This window comes from Glycine soja, chromosome 17 (genome assembly GCF_004193775.1).
Source record: "Glycine soja cultivar W05 chromosome 17, ASM419377v2, whole genome shotgun sequence".
NCBI classification, from domain to species: domain Eukaryota; kingdom Viridiplantae; phylum Streptophyta; class Magnoliopsida; order Fabales; family Fabaceae; genus Glycine; species Glycine soja.
Genome location: NC_041018.1, coordinates 37,699,776 through 37,715,916, shown reverse-complemented (window position 1 = coordinate 37,715,916; position 16,141 = coordinate 37,699,776). Strand labels below are relative to the sequence as shown.

At 35.2% G+C, this 16,141-nt stretch overlaps 1 protein-coding gene across 6 annotated transcripts; it reads right to left on the bottom strand.

The window, feature by feature from the left end:
- Window positions 1–5,489: 5,489 nt before the first annotated feature.
- On the bottom strand, window positions 5,490–16,141 carry LOC114393950 (protein ANTHESIS POMOTING FACTOR 1-like). 6 transcript variants are annotated; one of them, XR_003662630.1, is made up of 13 exons: window positions 15,973–16,141; window positions 15,305–15,423; window positions 15,133–15,224; window positions 14,906–15,006; window positions 14,389–14,489; window positions 14,234–14,300; window positions 14,016–14,115; window positions 13,802–13,915; window positions 13,561–13,698; window positions 13,364–13,448; window positions 7,594–7,643; window positions 6,607–6,812; window positions 5,490–5,805 (listed from the first exon to the last, which is right to left on the bottom strand). XR_003662630.1 is itself a non-coding variant. In XM_028355470.1 (13 exons), the coding sequence occupies exons 3-13, from the start codon at window positions 15,309–15,311 to the stop codon at window positions 6,663–6,665; spliced, it is 1,005 nt and encodes a 334-aa protein (XP_028211271.1). In that variant the 5' UTR covers window positions 15,312–15,377; window positions 15,485–15,672; window positions 15,973–16,141; the 3' UTR covers window positions 6,215–6,662. The 6 variants fall into 6 exon arrangements, 5 of the variants coding, with proteins under 5 accessions (XP_028211271.1, XP_028211269.1, XP_028211272.1 ...); XM_028355470.1 differs by lacking the exon at window positions 5,490–5,805 and adding an exon at window positions 15,485–15,672 and having other exon boundaries at window positions 6,215–6,812; window positions 15,305–15,377; XM_028355468.1 differs by lacking the exon at window positions 5,490–5,805 and adding an exon at window positions 15,584–15,672 and having other exon boundaries at window positions 6,215–6,812.

The window sequence follows — 16,141 nt, the reverse complement described above, 5'->3', positions numbered from 1 at the left end:
CAACGTGACCCTGACTGCTCTCCCCATGATTTTACTTAATGAGAGTAACCTGACATACCCATTGTGTGGTGTGTTTTGTTATGTACTCCTAAGCGCCCATGATGGTTTTTCACTAACATGGTACCATATTGCATATAGAAGTGAGTCTTAGCATAATTGTTGCATACGCTTACTAATTGTTTATCATGAAATTGATGTGTTATTATGTATTGATCGGAGTGTGTGATTCATGTGTAATGTGATTGATGATTGAAAAGTGAATTTTAAATGACAAAGTGATGGAATTACGCGAGTTATGTTTAAGTAAATTGTATCTCATTTATATGATATGTATATTTAGTTGTCTTGTTTCTCTATTAGTTAGGAATGTGATAACCCATCCCCTGTGTGTTGTTTGTGTTTGAATTTTGTGATGATCTTGAACTTTGTGTTTAGGGGAGCAGATGACTAGGTGAATTGCTTTAAAGAACTTTGTGCTGAAGGACATTGGGACACAATGCTCTGACAGGATGTAATATTGAGGCATAAATTCTATATTAATTGCATGATGTTAATCTATTTTATTTTACTCACTGATTTAACAAAATATTTTTTGTAAATTTTGACGGTCTTATTTAGAGTCGAATATATTTTTAATAAATTTTATTTGATAATAGTGAAGTGAATGTGAACTTTTTACTCACGTGAATTTGTTTACCAATATTTTTATATATTTTATTTATTTATATATATATATGTGGGGATAGAGAGTGTCACACACGGAGGCATCGTGCTATATATGTATAAACGACAAGTCGTAATCGTAATTACTACACTAAAGTGGAATGCAATCCATGCACGTAACTCATCTTGACTTGAACTTTGTTAATTATCCTCACTACCATCCATTGTGGTATTTATAATTGGATAGGACTTGTTTGAAATTTAGAAAATAAGATGAGAATATAACTTGATTCTTCGTTTCATTGTCGACCAAGAGTGAAGAAATTTATAATGAACATATATAAAATAATGGCACTTTATACTACTATATAATCAGTGTAAAAATTATTACGAGATAATAATTGTATAGTTTATGAGATTTCCACAAATTCTTCAAAAAAAAAAGAAAAAAAGATTTCCACAATCAAAATTCTATACTGTTTATATACTCACACGATATAGTCTTAATTACATGTATAGTACAATGTGAACAAAAACTTACTTTTGACTCTTATAAGTACACTCCCCTCACTCTATAGTGACAAAGATCGATCGATCTTGAAGTGCATGATGTGAATCCTGTGACTAATTTAGTGCTTTCAATTAATTAGAATACGTACGCCATCTGGTGTGGATGTGAGTCACTCATAGACAATTATTCATTTTCTTTTGGGTCACGTGAATATATGATTTTAATGTGGAAAATATGATTATACTTGACTCTTTTTTTTATATAAATGATTGAATAACATAATCCCCCACTCCTCTAAAAAAGACATAATCCCCATTAAAATCTTTTAAGTTTAAATTAATGTGAAATTATTTTAACATAAATATATAAAGAAAAAACCTTATCAAATATAATAGTCTTATATGATTCAAGGAGGATATATGTGTTTTGTAAGAAAAAAATATTTTAAATTTGAGCCACCATTAAATACTATATATTCTGATTGAGTATGGATCTCTCTCACATATGAAATAAATATAAGAATTGTGTAACTTGCCTATTAATTAAAATTATATATTCACCAATAAGTATATATATATATATATATATATATATATATATATATATATATATATATATATATATATATAATTTGGAGGGTAAGATTTTCACTTTCCTCGTTTTCTCTATTGAATATTTTTTATATTCTCTTTTTTTCGAAAGTACATTTGACACACTACCCCCACAAGTAACTAGCCAAAAAATTTCCTCTCCATTTACCTGATATTTTATTTTTTTTATGTACTTCTTAACGGTGGTCTATCCGTTTCAATCTATCCACTTTTATCTTTATTTCTAAATTTAATTTTAATATTTTCTAAGAAAAATTTGTCAATAGTTTTTTTTTATTGCAAAATACTTATATAATTTCATTCAAGATAAAGGTATAATACAATTTAAAGTATGCTCAAAATAATGGGAACTAATAACATGAAATCTAGACACCCTTGTGAAAGCATAAAACTTATAACAAGTTATTAATAAGAGAGTTTTTTCTCGCATAGAATGTAACCAAACTTAGAGTCAGTAGCATGACTCGAATTGATGCCACCAACAACTTGTTTGCGGCCTATTTTTTAAGAAAAATTTGTGAACAGTTAAAAATAATTTTATAAAACAATTTAATTATTCATTGTGAATTTAAAATATAATTTATATGTTAAAAAATATTTATTTATTATGAATTTAAATTAAAAATGGCAAAAATGGGTCAGCTATTTCAGCTCATTTTAGCCCATTCGTTAAAAATAAATCAAGTTGGACTAATCCAAATTTTATTTGTGCTTTTCTTGCCCAATTAGGTCTTATGGCACATCAGATCAATGCATATTGATCCATTTTTCTTTTTTAAGTCTGTGTTTATATAAATCTAAAATGACTTTTTTTTAAAAAAAAAAATAATGTGCCTAAGTCAATGTGTTTGAGTTTAGATCCATGTTTTTTGAGTTTAATTTAGTTCAACAGACCCATCGGGTCAGTCCATATTTATCTGATTTTATTTGAGTCACTTTTTTCAATTTGACCCGGTCTAGTGGGTCAATGGGTTAGCCTAGTAGACCCGACCCATTTCATCACTAGTTTCAATCATAATAAATTGATAGTTGTGCTTATGCCACGTTTTCCAAAAATGTTGAGCCACATATTTATTTCGATTCCAAATCACGGTTGATATCATGGACTAATGTACGGAACTTTCTAGAAAGGAAAAACATTACATAGGTTTTTCTTTTTATCTTTTTCTCCTTTTGACACAGATTGCTCAAAAAATTTAATATATGAAATGCATTTTGATTGAATATACATTGTGAAATAGACACAAATGTAAAAGATTTTTGTTTCAACAAGTGCGTGGATAAATCATGTAACTTTTTGAGATAGATAAATCATGTAGTTGTTCTAAATTAATTAGTACTATCAAATTCTAGCGGATATTTTTAGTTGCATTCAATACTTAAAAGGTACGTTTGAATAAGAGTTTGTTTGGATAAACTTTTTTAAAATATTTCAAGAAAAAAAAATAAAAAATAAAAAATAAAATGATTTTTTTCATAATTTTTTTAGAAATTATGTGAGAGAATTTTTATAAATTAATTAATGTATAAATTAATTTAGTTTATGAATAAGCTTATTTTATTTTATTTCTTATTTTTTATTCTAAAATTACTTCTGGATAAATTTAACAAAACAAATCTTATATAATTAAGAAAGAATAAAGAATTGAGATTAAGTTTTATTTACCCTTTAAATTCATATGTGAAGTAGATTTATTATAATCCCAAATTTAAAACTTTTCTTCTCCTGAAGAAAAAAATTAAAATCAATCTAATCTAATCATATTACAACTAAATGTTTTAGGAATATATTTAATCAAGGTATACATATATCTTTCTAGTTTCCACTTTTCACTTTGTGCTTATCTATGAAGCAACAACTAAAAGACATATATCAAACACGACATGAACCGAAACACAATTAATGTTCAAAATATAGAACATCACAACATGACTTATATATATAAATTGAGAATTAATATTTACAAAATCCACATTGTTGTTTAGATTTACAAAATAATGGTCCTAATTAACTTTAGATAAATGTTAACAAGTATCCTTAAGATATTGATTAAGAAATTAAAAGGAAAAATATTTTTATTGAGATGCGTTAAATTGTGTTATCCATGACTTTTTTTTGCATTCTCTTATAATTTTTACAATAAAAAATTTTTAGTTTAATTCTTTAACGATTGTCCCAAGGGAACTGAATAGCAAGATTCTTAACTTTTTTTATTTATTTATATTTTTTATGATAGAAATATTTATCCAAAAATAAGTGTCGATTTATTCTCTTTTTTCATGTCCTAAATATGTCAAAGAAATGTCTAAACTAAAAAAATATCATTAATTAGCATACAGTTGAAAGGTGTCTGACATGTGTCGAAAACATGTCAGAAAAAATGTTGTGTTTAAAAGGTGTTTGACACACCTATACATCATTCTACAAAGGTGTTGGAGCTTCCTAGACACTAATCATCTATGTATCTTTAACAATTGAATCAAACAAGGAGTAAAGATTAAAACATTTGTGAAGAGCACCGAGCATTCTTAAAATTTATCCTTGTAACTCTAATAATGGCAACCAGGACCCTCATTTGGGAAAGAATGAACTACACTTCCAACACTCTAATCTAATAAAGTGTTTAGACTTATCTTTTCTCTCAAATATCACTCACTTCGAACAACACCGCCATAGACTTGACTATATTCTCAATCTTCACCATTCATGCCCATGCCGCACATATCATGATGGTTTTCCCTGTGGTTATAATCGGATCAAGGCATTAGGTAGAAAAGGTTGACAGTGAATCAAACCAAAGAGATGAAGAAAACAAAGGTGAACGAGTTTAAGAAGTACGCTCCAAGATTTTTTTTACCTTTTCTTTTTTCCAGCTTATACCCAGTTCCATCTCTTTTTCTTTTCTTTTGGTTCTTTTTTTTTTCACTTTGTTTCCTTATTTCTTCATCTTTTTCTGTATATTATTTTTTCTTTTTTTCTATTTGTCTTTCTTCCTTACTTTTCTCCTACCTAAACCGTTTTTCTGGAACCCTGTTTCACTTAAGCATATTTTAGCATGAAAACATATCTTTAAAGGTGGAGACGTTGAAACCTTTTAGTTAACTATTAATTTGCTCAAATCAGTTCCTCTTTCCTTTTCCATTTCTGGATTAACTCATGTTTGTCATTGTTTTGTAGAGTTGATTTGTAGGTTTCGACATTATAATTATAGTTGTAATCTGAGTTAGCTTTTTTTATTACTTAACTAGAAATTGAAGGATGCCAATTTTCACGTGAATAAATGAAAATTATGGCACTAAAAAATGAAAATTACGAGTTACAGCCTATTTTTAGTACATAATTAAGCACTTTTTAAATTTACTATTTTTATTTCAATAACTCCCAATGTAAATGCCATCCAGAATATAAAAAACCCAATAAGGATGCTTTTTTTTTCAAGTTGATAAAAGATAAATTCAGTTACTAAGTCAAGATCTTAAGATTTAAATACTTATTTAGTTTTTATAGTTACAAAAACTTTACCTTTAAATCTCTATACTTCAACACATCTCATTTTAGTCCTACACATAATTTTTTAGTTCCTACACATATCATTTTTAATCTTTTTAGTTCCTACAATGAACATCAAAAGAGATTAAAAATAGAATGTTTATAGATTAAAATGATATGTTAAGTAGAGACTAAAAGATAAAAAAGTTGTAACTATAAGAATTAAATGAGTGATTAAGTCATCTTTTAAACTGTGTCCTTAAGTACATTATGTCCTTTATCATCAACAAAAGCCATATTCACTACTTTTTCAACTATATTTTGTGTGATGTCCTGTGAAGGGGATTTACGGCCATGCCATTTGTTCTGCCTCAAATCTGATCTCATCTAAGGGGTTACCAAGTAGAATGGTTTAACAGACTGGCACCACACTTAATAAACATCCAATTTATAATTATATAATCAAGCAGTTTATATTTTCTTTAGGTAACAAGAACAAAGAAGATCCCCATTCCACCATTCTCTCATCTCTGCAAAACACAAACAACCCCTCAGTTACTGAGTGCTGCCAGCAGAGGAAAGCAAACCTTGTACTGTTCTACAATAACTAATTTTTGGGTGAAGCCCCCCCATCAAAATTGGTCAAAATATTTTTGAAAGAGGAAAGGCATCATGAACATGACATGGCAACAATCAACAATAACCATACAGAGTAATGGCTTCAATTCTGCAAGAAAAAAACTCAAATGGTTGATTCCGTAGCTCAAAAATATGTCCACATGATTTCAAATTTAGAGATTTATTATCTTAAGCATCAGATCCAAACAACACTTGAATTCAACAGGACAATTTTTTGTCATAAGCTTTTCTGAGACAGGCTAAAATCCTGATTAACAGAGGCGCCGCAGATGAGAAGACACAAGCCAAAATAGAAAACACTAAACTATAAAAACTAGATGTGAGATAAATAATGGCAAATCCATGGACCAAAACTTATGATCACATCAAACAGCAAACTAGTGCCTTTGGCGCTGTAACTAATGATCCGGAGGAGTATATGAACCAATTATAACCAAATGAACATCTACAGCAAGTACATTGGGAGAAGGAAGATATACAGATTTAGATATTTCAACTTGTACAGATTAGGAGGATCATTGAAATATCCATTGCTCTTCGGTGAAGAATATTTACAAAAACATGGCAAAATCTGTCACTTTGTGTAGTGCAACAACAACAAAGTTTTATCCCACTAGGTGAGGTCGGCTACATGGATCACACGACGCCATTCGGCACAGTTAAATTTGTGTAGTATTAATAAAAAAAATTACCTTTCAGTGGGTTAATAGGCAAACAATAGTTTTATCATGCATTGTTTGATTTGTTTCTACTTTCTTCCAACATAGGATCCCAACTTAGACAAATCAGGAACCCAGAATGACAACTCAGATGATCCTGTAGCAAACATAAGACTTCCAGGAGCCCACTTTATTACAGGAGGTCCAGTATCAGAAGTTGCACTCCTCCAACTTGCAACCTAGACAAGACAAAAAGAAAACAATGAATGGTAAGTACTATCACACAAATTCCACAAAGGGAAAGTTATACTAAATACGTGTTTGGAAACACACTTCCAGAGAACATATTTGGAGTTTTCGAAGCAGTTCCAAACATGCTCTTAGCTGTTACCCAAAGTAGTTTTTGAAGCCCAACCACAAGCTATAATTTTTTCTTCAAGCATACACATCCATTTACATTGGAAAGGTTACAAAAATTATGCTTCACTATAGACAAAAATTAAAATTTCACACAACTTCACAGGCTTCAGAAAAGTATATCTTCTGTTCTTTCTAGGTAATAAAACAAATTCAGGAGAGAAAAATAGACAAATCCAAAAGAATCATTAACAATTATAACAGGCTCCTATACCATCAAATGTGATGCCTCAATGTATACTGTAGGCACACATGAAGGAAAAAGAAAACATAGTCATTGACAAGTAATAAATAATTTATTAAAAGCTGCTATAACAACAGATATTGAGTGTTTTCTTCTGCTTAATTTTATGTCAAGTCTAGTTTCAGTCAATTATTAACAATTTACATTTAGGAAATAAATTACTGTATTCACAGGGTAGGACATTCTTGGAAATTTCTCAGTGAAAAAGAAAAAAGAAAAAAAAATGCTTATAAAGTTGAAAGCATGTCATCCTGACTGGAGAATAACTATATTAACATTTAGTAAATTACAAATCCAAACAAAAATATATAAAAAAATAGTTATGAAATTCAGAAAAGAAAGAATTTAGCTTATCGTACTTCTTTGCCACTTCGAACACTCCATGCGTAGATGCTGCCTTCTCCAGAACCTGTCAAAGAATCCAAATAAAAAACTATAAGTTTAGCATTACAAACCAGCACAGGCAGTGAGCAGCAACCAACATGATAGATCCCGTACTCAAGAGGAGGGCCCTAGTGAAGCCTTAGCCCATCACCATTCCACTATGGGCCCAAAGGTGTGGTACGTTTATTCTAGAAGGAAGAAGAATGTTGCCAATCCAAATGACAGTTAGAGCCAAACTGACGTGGAGAGCAGAGATTGGCTGAATGCAAGAGCTACTCACGTTTTTCCTCAATAAAAGGAGGCTAGTGTACTAGGGAATATTATCGGGGAATCATTAGAAGTTGGTTAGAAATGATTAGGCAGGTGTAACCTGGCCTACGGAGCTGAGCTCTGGTTGTATTTCCCTTGTAATCCTCTTCATTTCAGAATAGAACAAAGCTCTCTTACATTCTTATTCACAATCCCTTATAACATTACTGTTTTATTACATTGGTTCCTAACAATTTGGTCCGACCTACCGGATCGACGAGACGGAAAACCAGTGAATGCCACCTAAACCAAATCAAATTACCTTGATACGACGGATGGACGAAAGAATCGCAGCTCTAGAAGGAGAGATGGCCGGAGTAAAGGCTTCCTTGTCGTCGTTAGAACAGGGCCAAGCTACGCTCATAGCCATGTTCGAAAAGAGTTTAGGCAAGAGGAAGGAGGGAGGAGTCATGGTTGATGAAGAAACGCCGGAGACGGGATCTGGGCCAGGATCGAAACCTCATACTGAAGCCTCAAAAACGGGACCGAGCAACGACGAAGCCTTGTTGGAGTTTCGTCAAGCTGTGAAGAAGGTCGAGCTACCCATGTTCGACGGTGATGACCCTGCAGGATGGATTTCTCGCGCGGAGGTGTACTTTCGCGTTCAAGGGACAAGACCGGAGGTGAAGGTTTGTCTAGCTCAACTCTGTATGGAAGGAGCAACCATTCATTTTTTCAACTCGTTAATCAATGATGAGGAGGAATTGACATGGGAGCAGTTGAAGGAGGCGTTGTTGGAGAGGTATGGAGGGCACGGTGATGGGGACATTTATGAACAATTGACAGAGTTAAGGCAGAAGGGTAGTGTTGATGATTATATCACTGAATTTGAGTATCTCACAGCTCAAATTCCTAGATTACCAGAAAAGCAGTTCCAAGGGTATTTTTTGCATGGGTTGAAAGAAGAGATAAAAGGGAAAGTACGGAGTATGTCAGTCATGGGAAATTTGTCCCGTGCGAAGCTTTTACAGGTGGCAAGGGCGGTGGAACGAGAGACGACGCGTGATGGGTCAAGTTCGTCCAGATCTAACAAATTGGGCTATGGGTCAAACCGATTTGGGTCGTCTGGGCCCAATAAGGGAGGGATTTCTGATTGGGTGTTAGTGAAGGGGAGTAAGGAAGCAACACCCAGAACAAATGGACCTGGGCCCCGTGGTGAAAGGCCGGGTCAACCCGAAAGAAGAAATGGGCCAAGAGATAGGGGATTTACCCAGCTTTCTTACAGCGAGATCATGGAGAGGCGAAGGAAAAATCAGTGTTTCAAATGCGCCGGTCCGTTCAGTTCAACACACCAATGTCCTGACAAAAACTTGCGATTGCTAATCACCGAAGATGGAGGAGGCGAGGAGAGTGAGCTGCTAGCGGTGGAAGTGGAAGAAGGAGATGAAGAGGTCGAAGGAGAGATGAGCTTGATGAGTTTCCACCAACTCAATCAGACGCAACAAGCCAAGCCCCAATCAATTAAGCTGAAGGGTACTATCCATGAGGTACCAGTGGTGATTTTAATTGACAGTGGAGCTACCCATAACTTCATCTCACAACAATTAGCCCAAAAGATGAATTTAGTTACCACCAACACTTCACCTCTCAACATCAGGTTAGGTGATGGGTCCTTGTCCAGAACGATGGGGGTGTGTGAAAATTTGGAGGTTGATTTAGAAGGATTGCAGATAAGGGTTGATGTTCAATTATTTGAGCTAGGAGGAATGGATGTAGTACTGGGGATAGAGTGGCTGCGTACACTTGGTGATATGATCATCAATTGGAAGCAACACACCATGAGTTTTTGGTTTGAAAAGAGGTGGGTTACTTTGCAAGGAGTAGATGGTAATATGAAGGGGATGGAGACTTTGCTTAGTGTCATTAGCAAACCAAAAAGAAGTCAGGAGGTTTGGGGGAGAGAGGTTGGGATTAAGGTAGATGGTGTCTATCTTCATGCCTTAGAGGTGGAGCAGTCAAGGAAATTGGAACACTTGTTGAATTTGTGTGCAGATGTGTTTCAAGAGCCTAAAGGATTGCCACCCAAAAGGAAGAAAGAGCACGTGATTACCTTGAAGGAAAGGGAAGGGCCAGTCAATGTGAGACCTTACAGGTACCCACATCACCACAAAAATGAGATTGAAAGACAAGTTAAAGAGATGCTAGAGATGGGTATCATACGGCCAAGCACTAGTTCTTTTTCCAGCCCAGTTATACTTGTGAAAAAGAAAGATGGATCTTGGAGAATGTGCGTAGATTATAGAGCTCTAAACAAAGCCACTGTACCTGACAAGTTCCCAATACCAGTCATAGAGGAGTTGTTGGATGAGCTGCATGGCGCTAAATTCTTTTCAAAGCTGGACCTTAAATCTGGCTACCACCAGGTGAGGGTCAAGGAGGAAGATATACACAAGACAGCTTTTCGTACTCATGAGGGCCATTATGAGTTCATGGTGATGCCATTTGGGTTGATGAATGCCCCATCAACCTTTCAAAGTTTAATGAATGAAGTTTTTAGGCCATGGTTGAGAAAATTCGTTTTAGTCTTTTTTGATGATATATTGGTCTATAGTGGTGACTGGCCAACTCACTTACAACACTTAGAAGAGGTGTTGAAACTACTGCAGCAACATGGTTTGGTGGCTAACAAAAGGAAGTGCTTGTTTGGTCAAAGTACAGTAGAATATTTAGGCCATTTGATTTCTGGAGAAGGAGTAGCTGTGGACCCCAGCAAGGTAGTGAGTGTGACACAATGGCCTACCCCAAAGAATGTGAAGGGTGTAAGAGGCTTCTTGGGACTGACAGGATACTACAGAAAGTTCATAAAGGATTATGGCAAAATAGCCAAACCTTTGACTGAGCTTACCAAGAAAGATGCTTTTGTTTGGAGTAAAGAAGCACAACTAGCCATGGATAAACTAAAGACTTGTCTTACCTCTGCCCCAGTATTAGCACTCCCAAATTTTGACAAGGATTTTGTGATTGAATGTGATGCTTCAGGACAGGGAATTGGAGCTATTCTTATGCAAGAAAGGAGACCCATAGCTTATTTCAGTAAAGCCTTGGGAGTTAGAAACCTCACCAAATCAGCATATGAGAAGGAGTTGATGGCTGTGGTGTTAGCCATACAGCACTGGAGACCTTATTTGTTGGGAAGGAAATTTATTGTCTCTACGGATCAAAAAAGTCTGAAACAATTGCTGCAACAAAGGGTGGTGACTGCTGAACAGCAAAATTGGGCTGCAAAATTATTGGGCTATGATTTTGAAATTGTGTATAAACCTGGGAGCCTTAATAGAGGAGCAGATGCCTTGTCAAGGGTGAACGAGGATGGAGGGCTGTGTCAGATACATACAAGGGTTCAATGGGAGGAAGAGGAGTTAGTGAAGCAAGAGATAGCAGCAGATCAACATCTCCAACAGATAATCAAAGACTTACAGGAGGATGAAACGTCTAGGCCTGGATATGAATGGAAACAAGGAGTGTTGTTGTATGAAGGGAGGTTAGTATTATCAAAACATTCTACATTAATTCCTAGAATGTTAGAGGAGTTTCATACCACTCCACAGGGTGGCCACTCGGGATTTTATAGAACATACAGGAGGTTAGCAGCGAACTTATATTGGGTAGGTATGAAAAACACTGTCCAAGATTTTGTGAAGGGATGTGATACTTGTCAGAGGCAGAAATACATGGCAAGCTCTCCAGGGGGGCTGCTTCAACCCTTACCAATTCCAGATCGTATTTGGGAAGATTTGTCCATGGATTTCATAACAGGGCTGCCAAAATCCAAAGGGTATGAGGCCATTTTGGTGGTGGTTGACAGGTTGTCTAAGTATGCTCATTTTGTCCCATTAAAGCATCCTTATACAGCAAGAGTAATAGCAGAGGCATTCATCAAGGAGGTAGTTAGACTGCATGGGATTCCTTTAACCATTGTAAGTGACAGAGATCCTATATTTATGAGTAATTTCTGGCAAGAATTGTTCAAGCTCCAAGGAACTAAGCTGAAGGTCAGTACTGCTTACCATCCAGAGACAGATGGACAAACTGAGGTGATCAATCGTTGCTTAGAAACGTATTTGAGGTGTTTCATTGCTGATCAGCCAAAAACATGGAGTGTGTGGATGGCTTGGGCAGAGTATTGGTTTAATACTAGCTTTAATGCTAGTACGGGCAGAACTCCTTATGAAGTGGTATATGGAAGGGCCCCTCCTTCTATTACACGTTGGGTACAAGGAGAGGTAAGGGTAGAAGCAGTACAAAGGGAGTTAATTGATCGTGATGAGGCGTTAAAGCAGCTTAGGGAACAGCTACTAAAGGCACAAGATAGAATGAAACAGCTGGCGGACAAGAAAAGGTGTGATAGGAGTTTTGAAATAGGAGAGTGGGTCTTTGTCAAATTGAGAGCCCACCGTCAGCAATCTGTGGTGAGCAGGATACATGCCAAACTGGCAGCAAGGTATTTTGGTCCTTATCCTATCATAGCTCGTATAGGAGCAGTGGCCTACAGGCTCAAACTACCTGATGGGTCTAGAGTGCACCCGGTTTTTCATGTGTCTTTATTGAAGAAGGCTGTGGGTAACTACCATGAGGAGGAAGCTTTACCCGAGTTAGAGGGGGAAGGTGGGGTATTGATTGAACCAGAAGAGGTACTTGCTAGCAGGACTGTTCAAGTACAAGGAGAAAGAGTGAATCAAGTACTCATAAGGTGGAGAGGGCAGATGGTAGATGAGGCTACTTGGGAGGACAAGATTGCTATGAAGAGTCAATTCCCAACATTTTGTCTTGAGGACAAGACAATATTTTCTGGAGGGAGTATTGATAGATCCCGTACTCAAGAGGAGGGCCCTAGTGAAGCCTTAGCCCATCACCATTCCACTATGGGCCCAAAGGTGTGGTACATTTATTCTAGAAGGAAGAAGAATGTTGCCAATCCAAATGACAGTTAGAGCCAAACTGACGTGGAGAGCAGAGATTGGCTGAATGCAAGAGCTACTCACGTTTTTCCTCAATAAAAGGAGGCTAGTGTACTAGGGAATGTTATCGGGGAATCATTAGAAGTTGGTTAGAAATGATTAGGCAGGTGTAACCTGGCCTACGGAGCTGAGCTCTGGTTGTATTTCCCTTGTAATCCTCTTCATTTCAGAATAGAACAAAGCTCTCATACATTCTTATTCACAATCCCTTATAACATTACTGTTTTATTACATTGGTTCCTAACACAACAGGATCACATAAATAGGTGAGGATTGAAAATATAAGAGAAAGAAAAATAAAGGCATGATGCATGCATCTTTTATAATAATCATATTCATGAAAGCTTTCTTCCAAAACACAATTCCAGGCAAGAAATAACAGGGTAATAAAAGTTCAATGTGCCAAAAATAATGTGTGCAAACAATGAATTTACCAAATGAATTCAGGAACTTTTTTGAGTGATCTGAAAATACTTACCAGATATTATGAACATTCCCTCAGGGCTGAAAGAAGCTTCTAATGTGGAGTTGCATGAGACAGGTGTGACATTATATGTGGATAACTATGTAAAAATAATGAAAACAATCACACAGAAAGCCTCTCAAAGCTCACATAAATCAAGAGACAGAACCAAGAAGTAAAACTGGACTGGGTTAACAACGAAAGATACTGACAAGTGTGCCACGAAATGTGTCAAGCACATGAATATGCCCATCTGCCGTTGTTAAAAGCATTAGTCTCCCATCATTACTAAATTTCACAACATTTGCATCAGAAATATCTCCCCCAACAGAAAATATCTCAAAGGGACCCTGTAGCGAGTGAGTTTTACCATATTAGATTATCAGTGTACGTCATAATTAACAGACAACAAAAACCAAGTTTTATACATATGCTCATGTTGAATTTGCAAACCTTTTCATACTTGCGGGCATCAAACATTCTTATGTATCCTCCAAAGGCAATTGCAAAGACAAGCCCTGGATCATCATATGATATAGCAGGTCTTCCTTGTACATGTAAAAGTCCCTATTTATTTTTAAAGTAAGAAGCCCGTAAAAAATTCATATTAAGTATAATAAACAAAAGGATATTGAATAAACAAGAAATTGCATGCATGTGCCACTACCTGGCACTTCTCAGCCCTTTGATCCCACAGTAAAACAGTTCGATCTAGAGATCCAGATATAAAGCAGTCTTTTCGAGAGCATAAGCTTAGAGACACAACCCTAGGAAAATGAGAAAAAGAAATGATATTTTTTATAATAACAAAATGAAATGGACAAGTAATGTTTTATATAATTATGAGATTTAAAGGTATACATTACATAATGCCAAATACCAAACCTGTCATGGTGACCTTTGAAATATCTCAAATACTTGTTATCATGCAACGATAGAAGCCGCAAAGATTCTGGATTGATTGAAAATTTTTAAAATGGGTATACAGAAATTCACTGACTGTACAAGATCGTTGAAGATGAAATAAATAATAAACATACCATCCCAACCATTTTTTGAAGAGTAAATGACAGTTGTAGGATGAGATGTGAAGCAAACCAGGTCAACTCCATACTTCTTGCTATTAATTGTCTTCAAACATCTGGTGACAACTAAGAAATCTCAAAATTTCTAGATGCATACTTGTAGATCAGTTAAAAAACAAAAGATTGGCAAGAAATTTCAAAGAATCTAATAACATGACAAATAATATAAAAATATTTCTTAATTGTGCTTTATTTCCACAATCCATGTAATGTAACTATTTAGCTCCAAATGTTTTGTAGTTAATAAAACCAATCTGTTACCAGAATTTGCCACATCAAATCAAATCATGATACAACCTTTTAAATCATACTATAGGCATCAACCGTTTTGCTGAAATAAAAGAAGAGGGGCCAAAAACAAGAATCACAAAAATGCAACAATTTCAACAAATTTGAGGATTAAAAAAGATTGTATTCAACTATTCATTCAATTGTCTATATAATTGAAGCAATAAATAAAATGGGGGCTTACGTTCCACCAGTAACATCATACAGACGAATGGATTCATCATCACTAGCGGTCACTAGATAACTGGATGCCCTGTGAAAATCCAACGAACTAATTCTACCGTTCTGAAAGTATGCACACAAAGATTAAAGAAAAAAGAAAAATAAATGCATTGAAAAAGCAATTTCAGGTTGCTGAATCCTCAAACATTAGAAACACTGAACAGAAAATGTAATGGCGGAAATGCTCACATAGTCTTTGAAGGACATTCCCACTTCCATACTCTGAAGAATTTCTTCGCTGAGTTCCAAAGACACCTTCTCTTCTCTCTCCACTTGTGTCCCTACAAACACTCAAAACGTAAGAAAACCTAGGGAAAAAGCAAATAAAACAGAGCAAAAATCGTTAACAATTTTGAAATACCTCCCATTTTTTAGCTATACTTCGCCTTAGGTATCCGAAAAGGTGAGGAAGGTTAAGTAGAATAAGATTGTGGCTGTGCCCAATTGAAAATTGGAAGAAACCTTAGTCCAACTCCTACACTGTGTTTTTCGATGTTGCATGAAACGAAATAAGGAGAAAAGAAAATAATTAAAATAATACCAAAGAAATTAAATTTAAATTGCTTCTTCCTGATTTCCAATTCAAAACACAATGCCAAAGAAATTTAAATAAGTCTCTATTGATCCTGAGAATTTCTACTCTCTTCTCCAAGAAAGTCTCAAAGAGCTTGTGAATGAAAAGCCACTTCAAGCAAGAACGACTTCTCACAAAGCAACACTGGACTACACCTTCAGTCAACACAACAGAATGAAAACAATTAAAATTAACCTAAAACTAGGAAAAGCCTTAAACAGTCTTACAAGCGCACCAATACATCCATACATACATACAAAACATTCCTCGGTCTGAGATCATCTAGGTCATATTATTATCGATAAAAACAAATTAATTTTGTATATTGAAAAAGTCAGAAACTTCTATTTCTCTTAAAAATCACAAATCGATTAAGAGATTTCGTTGTTACCAATCATGGAATCAAAATCGACAAATTTTAGATAAATAGAAAGAGAAAGAGCGAGAGACATTACGAGAAACTTCGAGCTGGTCAAGGAGGAGATGCGAACGGAGATGTGGGCAGCGCACGCGGTGTTTGGAATTGTGAGGGAGCGGTTTGAGGCCACCGGAGACGGAGTGAGAGTGAGAGCAAAGAGGGTGTGGAAGAGGGAATGAAATTAAGAAATAGATGCGCTGGTCAGG